Source organism: Triturus cristatus, chromosome 4_2 (assembly GCF_964204655.1).
Source record: "Triturus cristatus chromosome 4_2, aTriCri1.1, whole genome shotgun sequence".
Taxonomy (NCBI): Eukaryota; Metazoa; Chordata; class Amphibia; order Caudata; family Salamandridae; genus Triturus; species Triturus cristatus.
This window is the reverse complement of record NC_140586.1, coordinates 418,534,999-418,551,528: the sequence shown is the minus strand read 5'-3', so window position 1 is coordinate 418,551,528 and position 16,530 is coordinate 418,534,999. Positions and strand designations below refer to the sequence as shown.

Sequence of the window (16,530 nt, the reverse complement as noted above, 5' to 3'; positions counted from 1 at the left end):
ACGGATTGCATGGCGGCACGATGCACGTGATTGTGCGCGTGCTCGCCATGCAATCCACTTTTGGGAGCACTTTGAAATGCCCCTCTTACTAGAGTCTCGCATAGCGATTGCGTAAACGCAATAGCTATGCGAGACCTAAAAAGGTGGATGTTTCGACCTTTTAAAAGTCACTTGGAAGGATCTGAAACAAGCAAACTGGAATGTAGACTGGTATGGAAATCAGAAATGTATTGTCCAGCTTCACAGGTTAAGAGTCACATCAGTAAGTGAAGGACAAACCATCAACAATTATAAAGCAACAGGGGCAAAATTCAGTTGGAGAAAGGTAGAGATGCAGTACAACGCTCATTGTCAGCAATCAAAACCTGTTCAAATGATTGTTTTTTAGGATTGTTCAAGAACCATATGCTCCTCCTTATAACCGTACACTGCAACAACAACAAGGTGACAGATGGTATGCTTGGATTGATCTCTGCCACTGGCAATCACTCAGGCCATCATCCCAGTCCATCGTGTTTCGCCACCATGCCACTTCAGTTTGGACCAAGCAATATGCAAATCGATCTTGCTGCTGCTCCAATAGGAACTGTTAAGCCTGAACTGCCAGTCCAGGTCCTCTCTGAACTGGAACACAAGCAACCCAAGACTGGTTACTTCAGTACAACCAGAGAATGGCACGGTACACAAATAGAATAGAAAACAACACTAAAACTAAACTCCCTAGGACCCACCCTCAACCACCCGTGACGTGGCACAGCAGGTTTAAGAAATTGGTTACTGGTTGATGGGTGGAAACTTTACTCAAGCAGTAACCATAACCCTTGTCAGGGTAAAGTCACAAGCAAACCCCAAATTAGCCTGTGTTTAACCCTCTGGTAGCTTGGCATAGAGCAATCAGGCTTAACTTAACAATATGTAAAGTATTTATGCACACTTCAAACTGTAATAAAGTGAAAACACAACACAAGAAAAATACCACACCAATTTAGAAAACAAGGGTATATTTTAATTAATAAATCAAGCCAAAAATGACAAAAATCTAAATCAGCAGAATTGGAGATATGCAATCTTAAAGATTTAAGTGAAAATTGCACCAAAAGCACAAAGCGGCAACTATGGTTATATCATTGTGCCAAACATGGACAAAGTCACTAGTTCAGGCTGACGAGATGGAGCGTGAGCCAGCTACAGGGAGCCAATAAGGCCCGCTGAACCGTACCTTAAATCCTGGTTCTGAAGAGATGCGGAGTCCCATGCCAAGGATGTGTTCAGCAGCAGAGGCGATGCATTGGTTTCAAGGGCAATACTTTGAGCAGCAAAAGTGGTGCACCAGATCTGCGGGTGATGAACTGTGCCGCAGAGGTGATGTGCTGGTTCTGCTGGATCCACAGATGGGCTGGCAGAACATCTTCAGGCCCACTTCCAAGGATCCAGGACTGGGATGGCACCACTGAGGGGGTGGGGGCTCATGACTCACAGATGCAAGAGTCCAGGTGCTGGGCCCAAGGTTGTTGGAAGCCTATTATGTCCTTATGGCTTCTGATCAGGAGGTGGGGCAATTAGCCCTTAGAGTCACTCTAGGGACCTGGGTTCAGAAATACAGGCAAACAGTCCTTCTCACCCAGGCAAGATGGAAGCAGGTTTGCAAATAAGGGCAGCTGTCCTTCAGAGCAGCAGTCCAGCAGAGTGCCAGTCCTTTCAGCAGCACAGTAGTCCTTCTACCGGACAGAGTCCACAGATCCAGAAGTGTACTGAAGAGGTGAGTTTAAGGGTCCAACATGTATACCTGGTGCGCACTTTGGAAGCTTCTAGAGGTTTTCACCCAGTGAGGTGTTAGGAATCCCATTCCTCCCTGTCCTGGTCCCAGCTTGTCTAGGGTCACAACAGACCTGTGTGAAACCCTGTGAAAATTTGCAGGGGGAAGATTACCATATAGTTAAAAGTCCAGTGCTAACATTAGCAACATTTAAAACGATTGTAGGGAGGGAAAGTCATGTAAACAGCTGTAGTCTAAAGAGCGATCTAGTGCAAGGAGTTATGCTTCACGTAGGGCGGCGTTATCTGGTAGAAGCAGCCTATTCACTTTCAGTTGAAACTTTGTGGCTCTGCAGGAAAGCTGAATACTGTGCCCATATAGAAGCACCATCACTGAAGGGCGGCAGGATCTAATCAGATGGGCCCTCAGGACAGGATGTAACAGTTTCTATCTGAGGTGAGTAACAGCTGGACAGATGCAGAAGAGGTGTAGTACACTTTCTTCTGTGTAGCCACATAAGCAGCACTGGGGGTTGGGGCCAGGACTGCTTCCAAGCGAGGACATGATCTTTGGATGGAAAAGCACGCATGCGAAATAAAAGGAGTGGGTGTCGAGTTGGAACTGCGATATGGGTTGCGAGATACGATTGTGGGCTCCAAGCAGTATATGAGCCGAGGACGGTCCATCTGTGCCTTTTGAGGGCGAGCTCTACTTAGTCAGTGGACCAAGATTGGAGTTTTACGGCCATGTTGGTGATTTTTTTAAAAGCAGGTTTGATTTCCAGGTGTTGGCCAAATTTAGGTTGCTTTGCGTTTGCTGAAGTGCTGTTGGCCAGGAATTTTATAGTTGGGCTGCCTCTCCAAATCCGACCAACACAGGGCCGCGAGTGAGTTTGGTTGAGCGGCTCCAAGCTACCAGCATATTTTGAGGATTCCATCCTTCCTGACCGGGGCTTGATGGAACAGATCAAACTCCAGTCTCACCTGTGATTGTGATATATGTCGTAAGAGCCGAAAAATACGTTTGAATAGGGTGGATTAAAGCTTTTTCAGTGTGGTTGCATCACTCCCCTTTAATAGTTCAGAGCCATAAGAGACTGAGGGGAAATGTGTTGCCCTGATAACCTCGAGTAGATAATGCTGTGATGTATTTCAGATCTTTTTTTTGCAGCATGTGAAAAGCAAACCATAGTTTACTGGCCAGGGCTCTCCTTTGGATTAGGTGCTCCATAAACCTGGCGTTCAGTACCTCTCCCAGGTATTTGTAAGGTTTGGCCTTTTCTAGGTTTTTTCCAGCTTCTTTCCACTTAAATGTGGGGTGGTAAGCCTGGGGTTCGCTGAGAAGCAAATTACTTTTGTTTTAGTATAATTAAGGTCCAGCCCTAGAGTTTGAATGTCTTGAACCAGGTTGGTGATTAGGAGCTGAAGGCCATACGGTTTAATAGATAAAACAATGTCGTCAGCATATTGTAGACAAAGTGGTTCATTTGCTAATGTAGGGGGATTGCCTGCTGCTTCCATAGTTGTGTGTCTAGATCCTCCATATAGATGTTGAATAAGCAGGGGGCTAGGACGCACCCCAGCTTTAGGCCAGTGTGAGTGGGAATCTTGCGGGTGGCTTTGTCGCCATTGCCGATTTTAAATTGTACCCAGGTGTCTGAATACAGATTAATCACAGCCTCCAGTAGTTTCGATGGTACATCCCAGCTGGCCATTTTTGCCCAGAGATGGTCTCTTGGTACCCTGTTGAATGCTGCTTTCAAAGTCCATGAACCAAGCGTAGAGTTTCGAGCGTTTGGTTTTGGCTTTTTCGGCAAGGAGGCTGAATGCAAGAAGGTTGATCATTGTATTCATGCGAGCCCTGGAACCTGCCTACGTTTTTGGGATGATATTTGCTGAGAAGGCCCAGGCTTCCAGGTCTACGTAGAGATTGGAGGCAACATCTTGGCTTCAACATCAATTAGGTCGATCAATCTGTAGTGTGGTGGGTCAGTCCGTGAACCTGATTTAATGATGGGATGCAGAATACTTCCTATCCAGGATGCTGTTATAGAGTTGGTAAGGAAAGCATGGTTGAACAGCCGGATGAGGTACGTGGCCCACAATTGTTGATTGTGCTTGAACATGAACAAGGTGTTTGGAAGGCAGTTTGGACCAGGAGCCCGATCTGATCTCAGTCTTGTGATGGGTGAGCCAGACTTACGAGTCATTCAGCCTTGAACTTTCCGGTGATTTTGGTAGCGGTGTTTCTGGGAGAGTGCTTTTCCCATTTAATATTGCAATCTGGATCTGGTCGTCGGGGAGATCCACTGAGTATGCGGCAGGTATGTGAGCTATCCAATCAGTTTTGGAGATACAGGCATTGTGATGGCGAAGTCGGCCGTTTGCAAGTGAGTTGATTTTGGCCCAGAATTGCTTGCTGTTTTTCAGTTTACTTGTGTGAAGGAGCTTTAGCCATGCATTAATCTTATATGCTTTATTGGCTGTCCAGATGGTCTTTCTATAGGTGATCTTGAGAATTGCGGTTTGCTTCTTCGCATCTTGAATGATCCTTTGGGTCTAAGTTCTGGAGTCTTCTAGTCTCCTTATTTAGCTCCCTATTTGCAATAAAAGCGATGTAGTAAAGTATGCTGCCCCTTTCCGATCATTGTTGGATCTCCGAGTGGAATTTGATGGAGAGTTGGCAGTAAGCGCCGTTGTCAGAGACTCCCAGGCTTGTGGCAAAAGAAAATTGGATCTTGTTCCGGCGGTCTAGCCTAGGTGCTGCAACTTTCTTTGTGACTGTGTGAGAGTATTTTTATGTTCCATTTCCTTAAATACAGGTATCACTGGTAAAACTATGAGCAGAAACTCTAGGCTGCAGAATCGCCATAATTACAGAGAACTAGGTTAGAAAGTCTGAAGTGAGATATTGAGTTTGGAGTATTATCTAGGAAGGATTTCCTTCAACAGGATTATGTCAACTTCTGATGAAATTATCAAAGGAGAATCCAACATTGACGTTGGTGTTGATGAAGTAAATGTTGAGTCCAAATACGAAAAATTGGACTGTTTTTTTAAGGTAATGGTGCAGATGTTCTTCCTTTCCTCTCTGCTGGAGGCTGTGCTAGAGTATGAAAAGTTCGCAATGGGTTATATGCAGTTCATTCGTTGTTGCAATAAAAAAAACTAGACACTACCGATGGTGAAAGACCAGATGACAGAGAAGGTGGAGCCATAAAACGCCTTAATGGCAAGATTGGAAAGTGATAAGGCTGAAGAGGAGTCTGCACAAGGGTAGGTGAAGCTGCTAGTGGATATATGGCCTGCAGCTGAAGAGCCAGTGAAACATCCAGCACCAAAAGCATATATCTGTGGGACAGCAGCAATCTATGTGATGTTTGTTAATGAGGAGTCTAATGAAGAAGTGCCAAGGGTCTCTGACACTGAGGGTCTTGAATCACAGAGTCTTGATGTTGAGCACTTAAATGTTAAGTGCTTCAACATTGAGTGAATCAACAATGGTGTCTGAATCGTCACTGATACTGCTTTGGGTGTTGCCTGTTTTGATGTTGAGAGTTACTCTCTGGCCATTTTCGATGGTGACCAAGGTTTCTGATGGTTTGGTCGATGAGGAAAGGCTGAAGCTATGGGAATGACAATGACTGCTGTGTTTTTTTCTCCTTCTAGATCTCAATATCTTGTCTGGTGATTAAAAAAAACACTTGCCAGTGTTCAGAGATCCTCTCACACAGCCTATTAGTCCATGAAGCAACTACCAGTATAAGGCATACTGAGATAGGGAAGAGGCTGACACTTTAAATAGACACTGCATAAAATTCAGTCTCTTTTGAAATGCTACTTATGTGGCTGCGTTTTCCTTCATTTTCTTCATGTTTTCCATGGTTTCCCTGGTAGAACAATTGGGATTTATGCGCAGCGTTGCTTTGTATAATACTTTTATTTAATTTGAAAACAGGGACAGCATTGAATATTCTTGTCCTATTGTTCTAGTTCCCGTTCTAGGATCTCCCCACAAAGGCAACAACTTTTCTATCATTAATTGCCATCTATGAAGATCCTCTGATACAGGTCTCAAGTTTGTCTTTCACCAGTCAGTCATTAAATAGGTGCCTCTGAGTTGCTTTACAAAAGAAAGGCATGGTGGCTTCAAATTGATGTCAAGAACACCCCAATGTACTGCTTTGAGTTTGGAGAGTTGGAATTTCAAGTATCATGCCAGACTTACAGTGACAGTTCATAGAAGTATGCGGACTGGTGGACGTGAGCTGTCTCATGATGCAGAAAACGGATATTTCTTGGTCTGCATAGTTCAGATGTGTGCATTTGGGTATTTCTAGCTTTGGGAGCTTGCATGGACGAATCTACATCAAAAGTGATGCCCAGATATTTCATAGGTGAGACAAAGGTGAGGCAGCCAGGGGTTTACAATCATAAATACAAGGCCAAAATCTAGCGGTGCTGTTCTGGGCTACAAACACCATGTCTGGGAATACATTTAAGAAATAATAATGCCACCCAACTTCTTAGATAAGAATAATGTTTTTACATTTTGAATGTCATATCCTGAAGAAACTTTAAGCTACAACTGGTTGCCTCTGCATACGGATAGTGAATACCATCCAGGTAACCCACATTGGGAACACCAGCAGTTCCACAAAAGGGTTAAATATTGAGGGGAGCAGTAAGGATCTCAATGGTGCTCTAGAAGCTGTAGCTGGGCATTTGGAGAGTTCTAGCTGGACAAAACTGGATTATCATTTTAAGGAATGATGAGAGCAGAAGACGACAAAATGAGAGTTGCTTGTGATGGCCTCTCTCTTGTTTGGAGGCAGGACCGTGGCATGTGATCAAGGATCAGTACGCAGAACCAACATTATGCCTATTGTCTCATGCATATATCGGTGACCATGCATATAAAACTTGTATCTTCATGGCAGCATGCATGACTTAGATAGTTCTACAAGACATATACAGGACTAGGGGTGAGTGCATATCCTTACAGACCTCAGGTACATTTTTTGTCTGCTTCTGAGTTTGTTTTATAATAAAAATGCATTTTCCATTTACAAGACGTTAAGCCCCTTCACACTACAAGGGAAAACAGCATATTATCAACATCTTGCATACCACCTCACTCAGCAATTTATGAACCTACATGGTACCCAGAATGAGCCGCAGACGCCTGGCTAGTTGTATTATCAAGAGATAAATGGAATAACACACGGGGCGTGGCCTAGCAAGCCAACATGGCAGTCGCGACTTAGGCGAGCTCTGCTGAGCCAGTCTTCATAATCCTTCAATTATCCTGCCTCGTCGGTTATCCAACAAAACAAAACCATCTGAGGGGGCTAGGAGCAAGTAAAGATCACAGCGGCGACAACGGCCAGTCTCATATAGATTGGAGCCCCCTTTTTTCTCTGATGTGCGTAGCCTGGAGGCCCGGCTGGTGAGACGGAGGCGGAGCGGCTTGGGCGGCACCCGGCCTTGAGCGTGGCCAGAACTGAGGCAGGGCCCTGCTTCAAACAAGGAGAGCTTGGGGAGCTGTGGACGGCCCCTGGTGCCGGCCTTGTGCCCGGAGGCGCTGAACTGGTGCTGCCTGTGCGCTGGGGAGGTGGCGGTCCGGTAAGTGTGCTGGGCCCCCCCACCTCCGAACCAACGGCTATATCAAGCCGTGCGAGGTCTTCAGATATCGGTCCCGGGGACGCCGGGAGGTGGAGGCCCCCATTGAACCTAATTCTCCTGGGCAGGGCTGCAGACTCCCCATCGTTCCCGCACCTCCGACGTTTATCGGTGGTTGGATCGAGCCACGCCTGGGGATTAGACCGCATCGCTGAAAGGGTGGGGTCGACGGGAGCGACACTCCAGGTTGCGTGAGCCGGCCTCACAGGAGTGTGGTGAGGCCTGAGTCCACTGGATCGAGTCGCCTCGTGGCTGCTGGTGATTCCGGGAGGTGGAAACCGGTGGCCTGCATAGCACGAGGGGCGTGCGGGAAGACAGTTTCGTGTGCCCACCTCCCTCCTGCATTTGTATTTCCCCGTGGCGTACCGGCAGTCGGATCGGGTTGTGCGCAGTGGGTCGGCCGGCCGCATGGGGCACACCCAGTGGTTTCTGTGTGCTTGGAGTGGTGGAGTTCCCTTGCTGGTGCCCTTAACTTCCGTGACCCCCTATGCACCCCTAATGAAATTGGGCAGTCGGTTCGGGCAGCAAGGGGAGTGCATGTTAGCTGCTAGCGGTATTCGTATTGTGAACTGGAATGTTAGGGGGGTGCTGGAAAAGGTAAAGAGAGGGGCCATCCTTCGGCAGGCTAAACGCTACCGGGCGGATGTCCTGATGTTGCAGGAGACGCACTTGCTGGGTACGAAGGCCCTTTGTCTTCTTAGATACAGTTATATACAGGTGCTCTACTCTGGGTTCACTAGGGGCTCCAGGGGGGTCGCTATCCTTATCCATCGTCGGGTCCCATATACCCATTTCAAGACATGGGCGGATACGCAAGGGAGGTATGTCTTCATTCAGGGGACTATCTATGAGGAACAGGTGGTACTGGGTTGTGTTTACGCCCCCCCCCCCTTTCCTGGACTCTGGTTGAGCGTCTTATGACTCTGAGTAGAGATACCCGCTGGATTGGCAGTTATCGGGGGCGATTGGAATTATGTGATGGATGAGGATCTGGACCGCTGGAGACAAGGAGGACTGCCCGATGCTTGTCCAACCACTAAATTGAACTCCTTGGTGTCAGGACTGGGCTGGATGGACTCATGGCGGGAGCTGCATGGGGTGGAACAGGGCTATACTTACTTCTCAACAGTACATGACTCATTTTTACGGCTAGACTATCTATTTGTGACATTGGGGGTGGTGGGTAGGGTGAGGGAGGCAGAGATTCTTCCGAGGGGCTTTTACAAGATGAATAATACAGAGACCACATAGGCCAGGCCATTGACCAGTATCTGGAGCTTAACGTTGGGTCCATGGCAGCGGCTGACCCCTTATGGGAAGCAATGAAGTCGACTATACGAGGGGTAGATATCTCATATTGCTCTGCAGCACATCGGACCAGAAAAGAGGCGTTGTTAAAGTCCGAGGCCCATCTTAAAGAATTGGAGCAGGCGGTAGGGATGAAGGGGGCGCCCTAGCACGCCGTCGACTAAGGTTGGCAAGACCAACACATGCGGGTCTGTTGATGGACGAGGCCTGAATGGCATGGCTGGCATCCCGTATTAGGATTTACCAATGGGGGGATAAGTCTAGCAAGTTACTTCATCGCCTGTGCCAGGGTGCCATGCGCCCCCTGGTTCTTCCTGGGATTCCGGGGCCTGATGGGAGGACGTTCGGCGAACCCTCAGCAATCGCAGAGAGCTTTCCACATTATTATGCTGCACTTTATACCCCGAAGGAATCACTGTCGACAGATCAGATACATCGGTTCGTAGGGGACCTTCCGCCCCGGACACTTTCTGATGCTGCTCGGGCGGAATTGGACGGAAGAGGAGATGGGTTTAGCACTGGGCGACCTTAGCTCTGGGAAGGCCCCGGGCCCCAATGGGTACCCATGCGAATTTTATAAGAAATATTTTACGAAATTAGGACTCGTCTCCTTCGGGTGGTGGAGGAGGCAAGAAAACGTGGTTGTCTCCCACAGGATTGGAGACACGCCGAGGTAGTAGTAGTGTTTCACAAACCGGGTCGACCCCCAGATCAGCACGCTTCTTATCGCCCCATCTCGTTGCTGAATATAGAGTCTAAGATCTTGGCCAACGCCTTGGCTAATGGACTACAGCCGCATATCGCCTCGATAGTTCACCCGGATCAGGCAGGCTTTATGCCCCAGAGGGCAACAAGGTATAACATTCTGCATGTGCACATTGCCATAGACACTATTCGAGGGCTTGATGTGCCAGGTGCACTCCTGCTGGTGGATATGGACCGAGCATTCGACTTCCTTAGCTGGATATATTTATTTGCTCTCCTAGATCGTCCGAATATGGGTCCACGTTTCTTGTCCTATTTTAGATTATTATACACCGACATCACAGCTTCGGTCCACATCGCGGGGTCTGCCTTCTTCACCTTCCCGGTTGGCAGGGGAACTCGGCAGGGCTGCCCATTGTCGCCGTAGCCATCGAGCCCTTGGTGGCTATGGGTTCAAATAGATGCGTAGGTTACTGGCTTTGAGTGGGCACAGGGGTTGTCATACCGTATTGCATTATATGCCGATGATGTCCTGTTCTTTTTGACGGACATCAATAGGACGGGACCAAGGTTGCTCCGGATTATGGAGATCTTTGGGGAATCATCTGGCCTGTTTATGAACCCCTGTAAATCTACCTTGTGGACTCTGGGTCAACGAATGGAACTCAGTTCCTGGGCCTCAGCAGTGCAGAAAACCACAGAAGGGGTTAGGTACCTGGGGGTTTTCTTATCGGATTCCATGGAAATCTCGTGGGAATGTAATATTCTACCGGTGTGGGCGCAGGTGCGCAACCAGCTGAAGGCCTGGTCGCATATGCCCCTCTCTCTCCCTGGTTGTTCAGCTATCTTCAAGATGGTGTCACTACCATGACTGCTCTATCAGTTACAGCATTATCCCTTCCCTGTCCCCCCCGTCATGGTTTCACCAAGTCAATTCGGCTTTGGGGCAGTTTTTATGGGCAAGAAAGGCTTCTAGAGTGGCACTGCGGACATGCTTTCAGTCAACTTATTGTGGCGGACTGGCCACCTTGGATATCTAGTCATATTACATGGCCTTGCATCTACTAATATTGAATGATTGGTGGTACGGTGATAGGTCTGACCCCGCTTACATTGTGGAGCGGAGATGTATGGAGGCCAACACTATACATACTATCTTATACGCGGCATCGGTGCGTAAGGCCCTGCCATCCGCCACTAGAGTGGTATTTCAGCTGTGGATGCATCCGCTGCGAAAGATAGCGTTGTGGGGCAGGTTGACGAAGGAGACTCCACTCTGGTCTAATGGGAGATTGCCCCAGTTGGCTGGTCTGGCGGGCTTCCGTGATTGGGATAATATAGGGATCTCCACCCTTGGGGATGTGATGCGAGGTATGGTCCTTAAGTCCTTTCAACAGCTCCAGCAAGATTTCCAGATGCCTAAGACTCAATTTTATAAATATCTACAGTTTAGACATGTCGTTCTTCCCAGTGTTACCGGTTTGGAGTCCCTTCCGGACTTTAGCCCTATCGAAGCCAAATTGATTATGGGGGATTTACAAAACCATAAAATTTCCCAGATTTATCAGTCTCTAGTAACGAATAGCCCCCCTACGCTGGATAGACTCAGGGAAGCATGGGAGGGAGATATTGGCCTGTTGGAGGGAAAGGACTGGACGGAGGCACCGGCCTCCCCCGGGAGGCTGCAATCGCAATGCGCCTCCCGTTAATTCAATTGAACTATTTACACCGGGTTTAATATACTCCAGTCCGGGTGTGGAGGGCTGGCCTGGTGGCATCCCCACTCTGCCTGCGATGTCGTCAGGAGAACGGTACCCTCTGTCATACAGTGTGGCAGTGTAGTCTGATTGTAAAGTTCTAGCGGGGTGTAGTGGCTTGTCTGGGGCAGGTCTTGGGTTGGGAGCTCCCATACTCACCTAAATTAGGGCTGTTGCATATAATGGAGGGTGTGGGGGGAAATATCTACAAGCGTCACCTGATGTTTTTGGGATTTACATTAGCCAAACGGGACATTGCACGGAAGTGGAAGGTGGAGGTGCCGCCTTCTTTATCAGCATGGTAGAACGGGCTGGACTTCAACATGGGATTGGAACTCCCTATCTTTAAGGCACGGGGGCCCCGCAAAAGCATGTAAAGATATGGAAAAGGTGGGCGGATTATAGAGGCCTTCCTCTGGAGCTTGTCTCTATGGGAGTCGTGGCAATTCGGGGATAAGGGAGCCGGAATGAGGTGCAGGAAATGTATGGTACAGAGGGATTTGTCATTGATGTGATGGGAGTGGAGATGTTGCATAAGATATGGTGCAATGACAGTGCATTGGGGGGGGGGGGGCTTTGTCGCATATTAGTCTGTTCTTTTGTAAGTTATAGTCTTAAAATTCAACACAATTTTTGTATTGTAAACTGTAGCAGTTGGCCTCTGGGTTACAGAGCTCTGCATAGTATTTGACGCAATAGAAATTGTTTAAAAAAAAGAAAAATGGAATAACACACTACATCTTCTTACTCAAAAAGGCAACAGATACTGTTTCTGAACTGAATAGAACATCAACTTTTTGTTGTACAAGTAGCAGATGTGTGAGACATTCCTTTTGTATAAGAAAACAATGTTGGTTCCTCCATTTTCTGCCGATTTTTACACATGAACTTGCCACACAACATAATCCTTTCTGTAAAACAAGAATCATAGGACATATCTGATGATATCGGTGTTTCAATGATATGTTAAACAGCACAAGTATAGTATACAATAAGGGAAATTAGCTCTAGATGCAAACAGTAAAGGAATGAGATTTGGAGACCAAAAAGGAGCAACGTACTTTGAAAACAACAGTTATCGTCCTTTCTTCTACAAAGCTAAAGTTTCCACAGGATGACAGTGGAGGCAGCTCAAAATAAACATCAAGCTGAATCCTTCCATTGACAAGGACTATTTAGCAATCATGTAGACTTTTCAACACGAAAAAATGTATTTCTGTAACAGTGGAAACATGGAAGTTCTTTGGTAAAGACTTTGCAGACATCACACCGTCAGGAACGTGACCTGGAAGCAGGGGTTCATTTTTTAGAAGCAGGGTTTGGGTTCCAATCTGATAGACAGTGGATGGTAAATACAAATGTAAGATATGAAAAAGTGGCAAACTCAGAATATGTTAACCATAGACTAATAAATCCAACACCATCTTTAGGAAAGATGCTGTTGGTTTTATTACAGGAGCTCAAAAGTATGTTTTAAAAAAACATATTTTTGAGCTCTTGTGCCATGACCAAACAGTGTACAAAGTGTCACCACACTAAACTGCTGTTTTATTTTTATTTTAAATGAGCAGGAAAAATGAGGACCTTGGAAGCAAGGTAAATATAATGATTCATCAGCTGAGCTCTAATGTTTCAGATAACATTTTAAATGTATTTATAATTATAATGTGCCCAGAAAGGTAGAATTTATTGTTACATTCGAGGGTTTTTGTGCCCTTTATGTACTAAAGGACTAGGAGGGACTAAGAGGGCTAAAGTCAAGCCTTGCACCTAAAGCGAGGTCATGATTAGCCTCGGCTGGAGGAAAAGAACTCGCTAAGGTGACCAAATTGCTTGATTTTCTAAGCGAGAGTATACTTTCTCTTCAGAAAAGCAGAACTGCAAAAGATGAAGGTACTGAAAATTCTAAAAATATCAAACACTAGACATTGTAAATTATAGAAGAAAACCCGAGTGAAAAGGGTGGCAGCACCTTGCTTAACTGGGCCACGTGGGATTTGAGCAGTGAGAGAACAAAATTATTTTCAGATACTTCAAAGAACAATATTCAGACTAACAAAATTTATGTTTTGTTAATTAAGATGCGTTGGTGAAATCATGCTTGAGGTGTTCATCAGCAGGGTAGTCGTGTGGGAGTTATTGTTTACAGCTCTATAGGAGAATGTATTTTTTATTACACAATTTTATTTTTGTCTACCGTGTATACTATCATAACTTCCATGTAACAAATATTTTTCATTGAATGTCTGTGGGAGAGGGTGGATAAATATATATATATATATTTTTTTTACACATACACATGCCCAGCTAATTTTTTTTTTTAAATGACACAGGACCAGAGAAGAATGTGTGCATCAGGACTTTGTGTCAATTCTCCTGAATAGAGGTCTTTTTTTTATTGATTTAGTAGTACCCAATTGCAAGACTGAATCTACTTTCACTAGACAGAAGAAATCTAAAACAGAGCTTGAAATATATTCATGCTTTAATATCAACACACGAAGTTAGCATAAAGGAAAAGCATACAAAGGAAAACACCGATATTTCTGCATTACTTTCAGTTAAAGTTTATAGATTCAACAATCAGCAATAACTTATTGTACTTCACAGTGTTTACCTTGAATCTCGTGGAGGCTCTTTCCACCAGGAGGAACTGAGTATTTTCTGTGTCTCCCAATGCTATATCGACCCAGTGGGATAGCTTTCCCCGTCCAGCGCCAAATTCCACATAGCACCTTCCAGATCCGAGCAGTCCTAGCCTGTCCATGTTACCCAAAATTGAAGCCTGAAAAGTATTATTGGAAATATTGTGGTTAAGCAACAATGGACATTCATATACTCTTTGTACACAATATAAATCTAGCATTTATTAACGTTAATTTTTTTATTGATTTTTTTTTTTAAATCTCAGGATGTTACCACTAGCGGTAACCCAAATGTTCCGAACATTGAAAACATTAGCTGATGTGTTTTCTGGATTCCACAGGAACAACCGGATAACTTTTTATAAACAGCATTGAAAATGTATATCTATTTTACAATGGCAATAATAATGAAACAAAGAAGGTCAAACTGCACTCGTATTTATTTTCAACATTCCAAACTGAAATATATACAGACTACCTGCCCCGGTCACAAACATCACTTTTGTCGTCTGATGTCACCCCAACACACACACACTCCAATACCCAGGTCTCTGGACACTCACACACTTGGCCCCACCTTTTCTGGTCACACCCTCAATAAGGTCCCACTGGTTAACTGAGTGATATGGGATACGAAGCCCCCTTCCATAAATTATCTAGTTATGTGTCAACTACTTAGCCGAACCTAAACACCATCCGAGCTATAATTACAATACATGTGTACTTAAGACATGATTCTACAATAGTCCTAAATTTAAAAAATCTGCAGGAAATGAAAACATGTCCATTGTCTTCAGGGAATGAAGGATCCATTAACTTCAGGGAATGAAGGAATCCAATTTTTGCACAAAAGAGTATGTGCCACAGCTTTGGATTGTTCCTACATATGACCGAATGTCTTCTTTGACATCAGAGAAGATCTCAGAATGTTTGGATTTTTAAACTTACACCATTCAACAGCTCCATTCAGAGCGTAGGCTGACAAGGAGTGAGGGATACTTTGTCTGCAGCACTCAGTGCCAATATTCTATTTAGCACCTGACATACAGCACTCAATTCAACTGTGAGGCAATATTTTAAGTGCAGCAGAGTGAATCTGGGAAGGTAAGTGGTAATCATTATAATTTCAGTCAGTGTTGGAGGGGGACAAAAAATAGGCCCGAGAACCAAAAGGAAAGTGGCTCACATTAGTGAATCTGATATCTTAAACAGTGGCTAACAATTGGAAATTGGGCCGGCTTGAAACTTGTAAAGACGGGCTATAGAGGTGGTTTGCAAGGTATGGAAGACTGCATGCATTTGTGCTTGCTGCAGAGAACGTTTGTGGGATCATTAGGGAAATTCGGACACTGTCAGAATAACCTACAGTTTCAGTTAAGAGAGAGAAACATGGTTATGAGTTATTGTTGTTTTCTCTTTCATAATGATCTTCACTAAAGGCTTTTTATCTGTAATAATTGTGCAGCAGTATCATACCTGTAATGAGGCAGGACTTTGGAAAAGGATTCTATTTCACAAAGGGCTTTAAGCTTTTATTAATGCCTCTGAATCCAGGGACTGGGACTTTGCTTAGTAACACATTTTTAGGTCTCAGCTAGACATTGCTGTGCTGTTTCGAAGAGACATGCTGTCTCGAAGAGACATGGTGTTTACAATCCGTGGACTTCAGCCCGCCCATAGGCTTACCATTTGTTTGCACCATAGTCGCTCTCATATCCTTCGTTCTCGTTTTTACATGGCATGATGCGTCATGGCTCTTCTTGTGTTTAGCCCTTCCCCATAGAATGAACCAAGTACTTGAGTCCATCCAATGCTCATGTTTTAGGAGCTACTTTTTTCTTTGTGTTGGAGAACTCCACAGGAGTGCTAATGTTTTCACTCATCCGTCCTCTGTCTCCTGTTGCGTCTTTTCCCCTCCCACCCGCCTCATTCCAATGCCAGCCAGATCGCCCTCACATTCGACCGTAGTTCAACTCTGTATATAAGGTTCATGATTAAACAACTATTAATGTTAGGTTGAGATGTAAACAGTCATAAACTGATCACTATGCACGACTGACATTACTGACACAAACTTGAATATAAATGTATGTAGCCACATATTTACTGTCAATATATGTGAGAAAGTGGCTCTGTATATACTGTTCCCTAATAGGTACAGGGTGTACAGAGTCCACAGTCCCCAAGGGTTTGGCAGAGGCTAAAGTTAGATATAACCTTACTCTCTAAAGTGGTAGCTTGGTCGAGCAGTAAGGCAGCATCAGAGGACAGTGTAAAGCATTTGTTGTACACACTCAGTCAGCAAATGGTCTCACACACTCAATAACTGAACTCTAGGCCAATGGTTTATATATAAAAAATATATGCTTGTTTTATTTTAGAACCAACACTTGGCATTAAAATATACTTTCTCAGAATGAGAGGCTTTATATAAATACTTTTGCAATCTGCAATTGACTTTTGTAAACAGTTACAAGTGGTTGCAATAGGCAACACTATTTTAAACACAAACAATACATTGAGCTCAATGGTAATTTCAAGTTATTTGCAGCAGATTACTTTTAGGATTACTTTTGGAATTCCAGGACTGGATCCTAGATTCAGTCCTGGGTCAGTACTTAGAATCAAGTGATGAAAGTTGACTTAATTACTGTGATGATTTTTAAACAATATTTAGC

General features: G+C 45.0%; 1 protein-coding gene across 1 annotated transcript in view; it reads right to left on the bottom strand.

The window, feature by feature from the left end:
- Positions 1–16,530, bottom strand: part of TRMT13 (tRNA methyltransferase 13) — a 101,914-nt gene that overhangs the window by 56,235 nt on the left and 29,149 nt on the right. Inside the window, exon 7 of the mRNA XM_085601888.1 lies at positions 13,825–13,992. Within this exon, the coding sequence (XP_085458014.1) occupies positions 13,825–13,992 (168 nt within the window). The remainder of the gene's footprint in view (positions 1–13,824; positions 13,993–16,530) is intronic.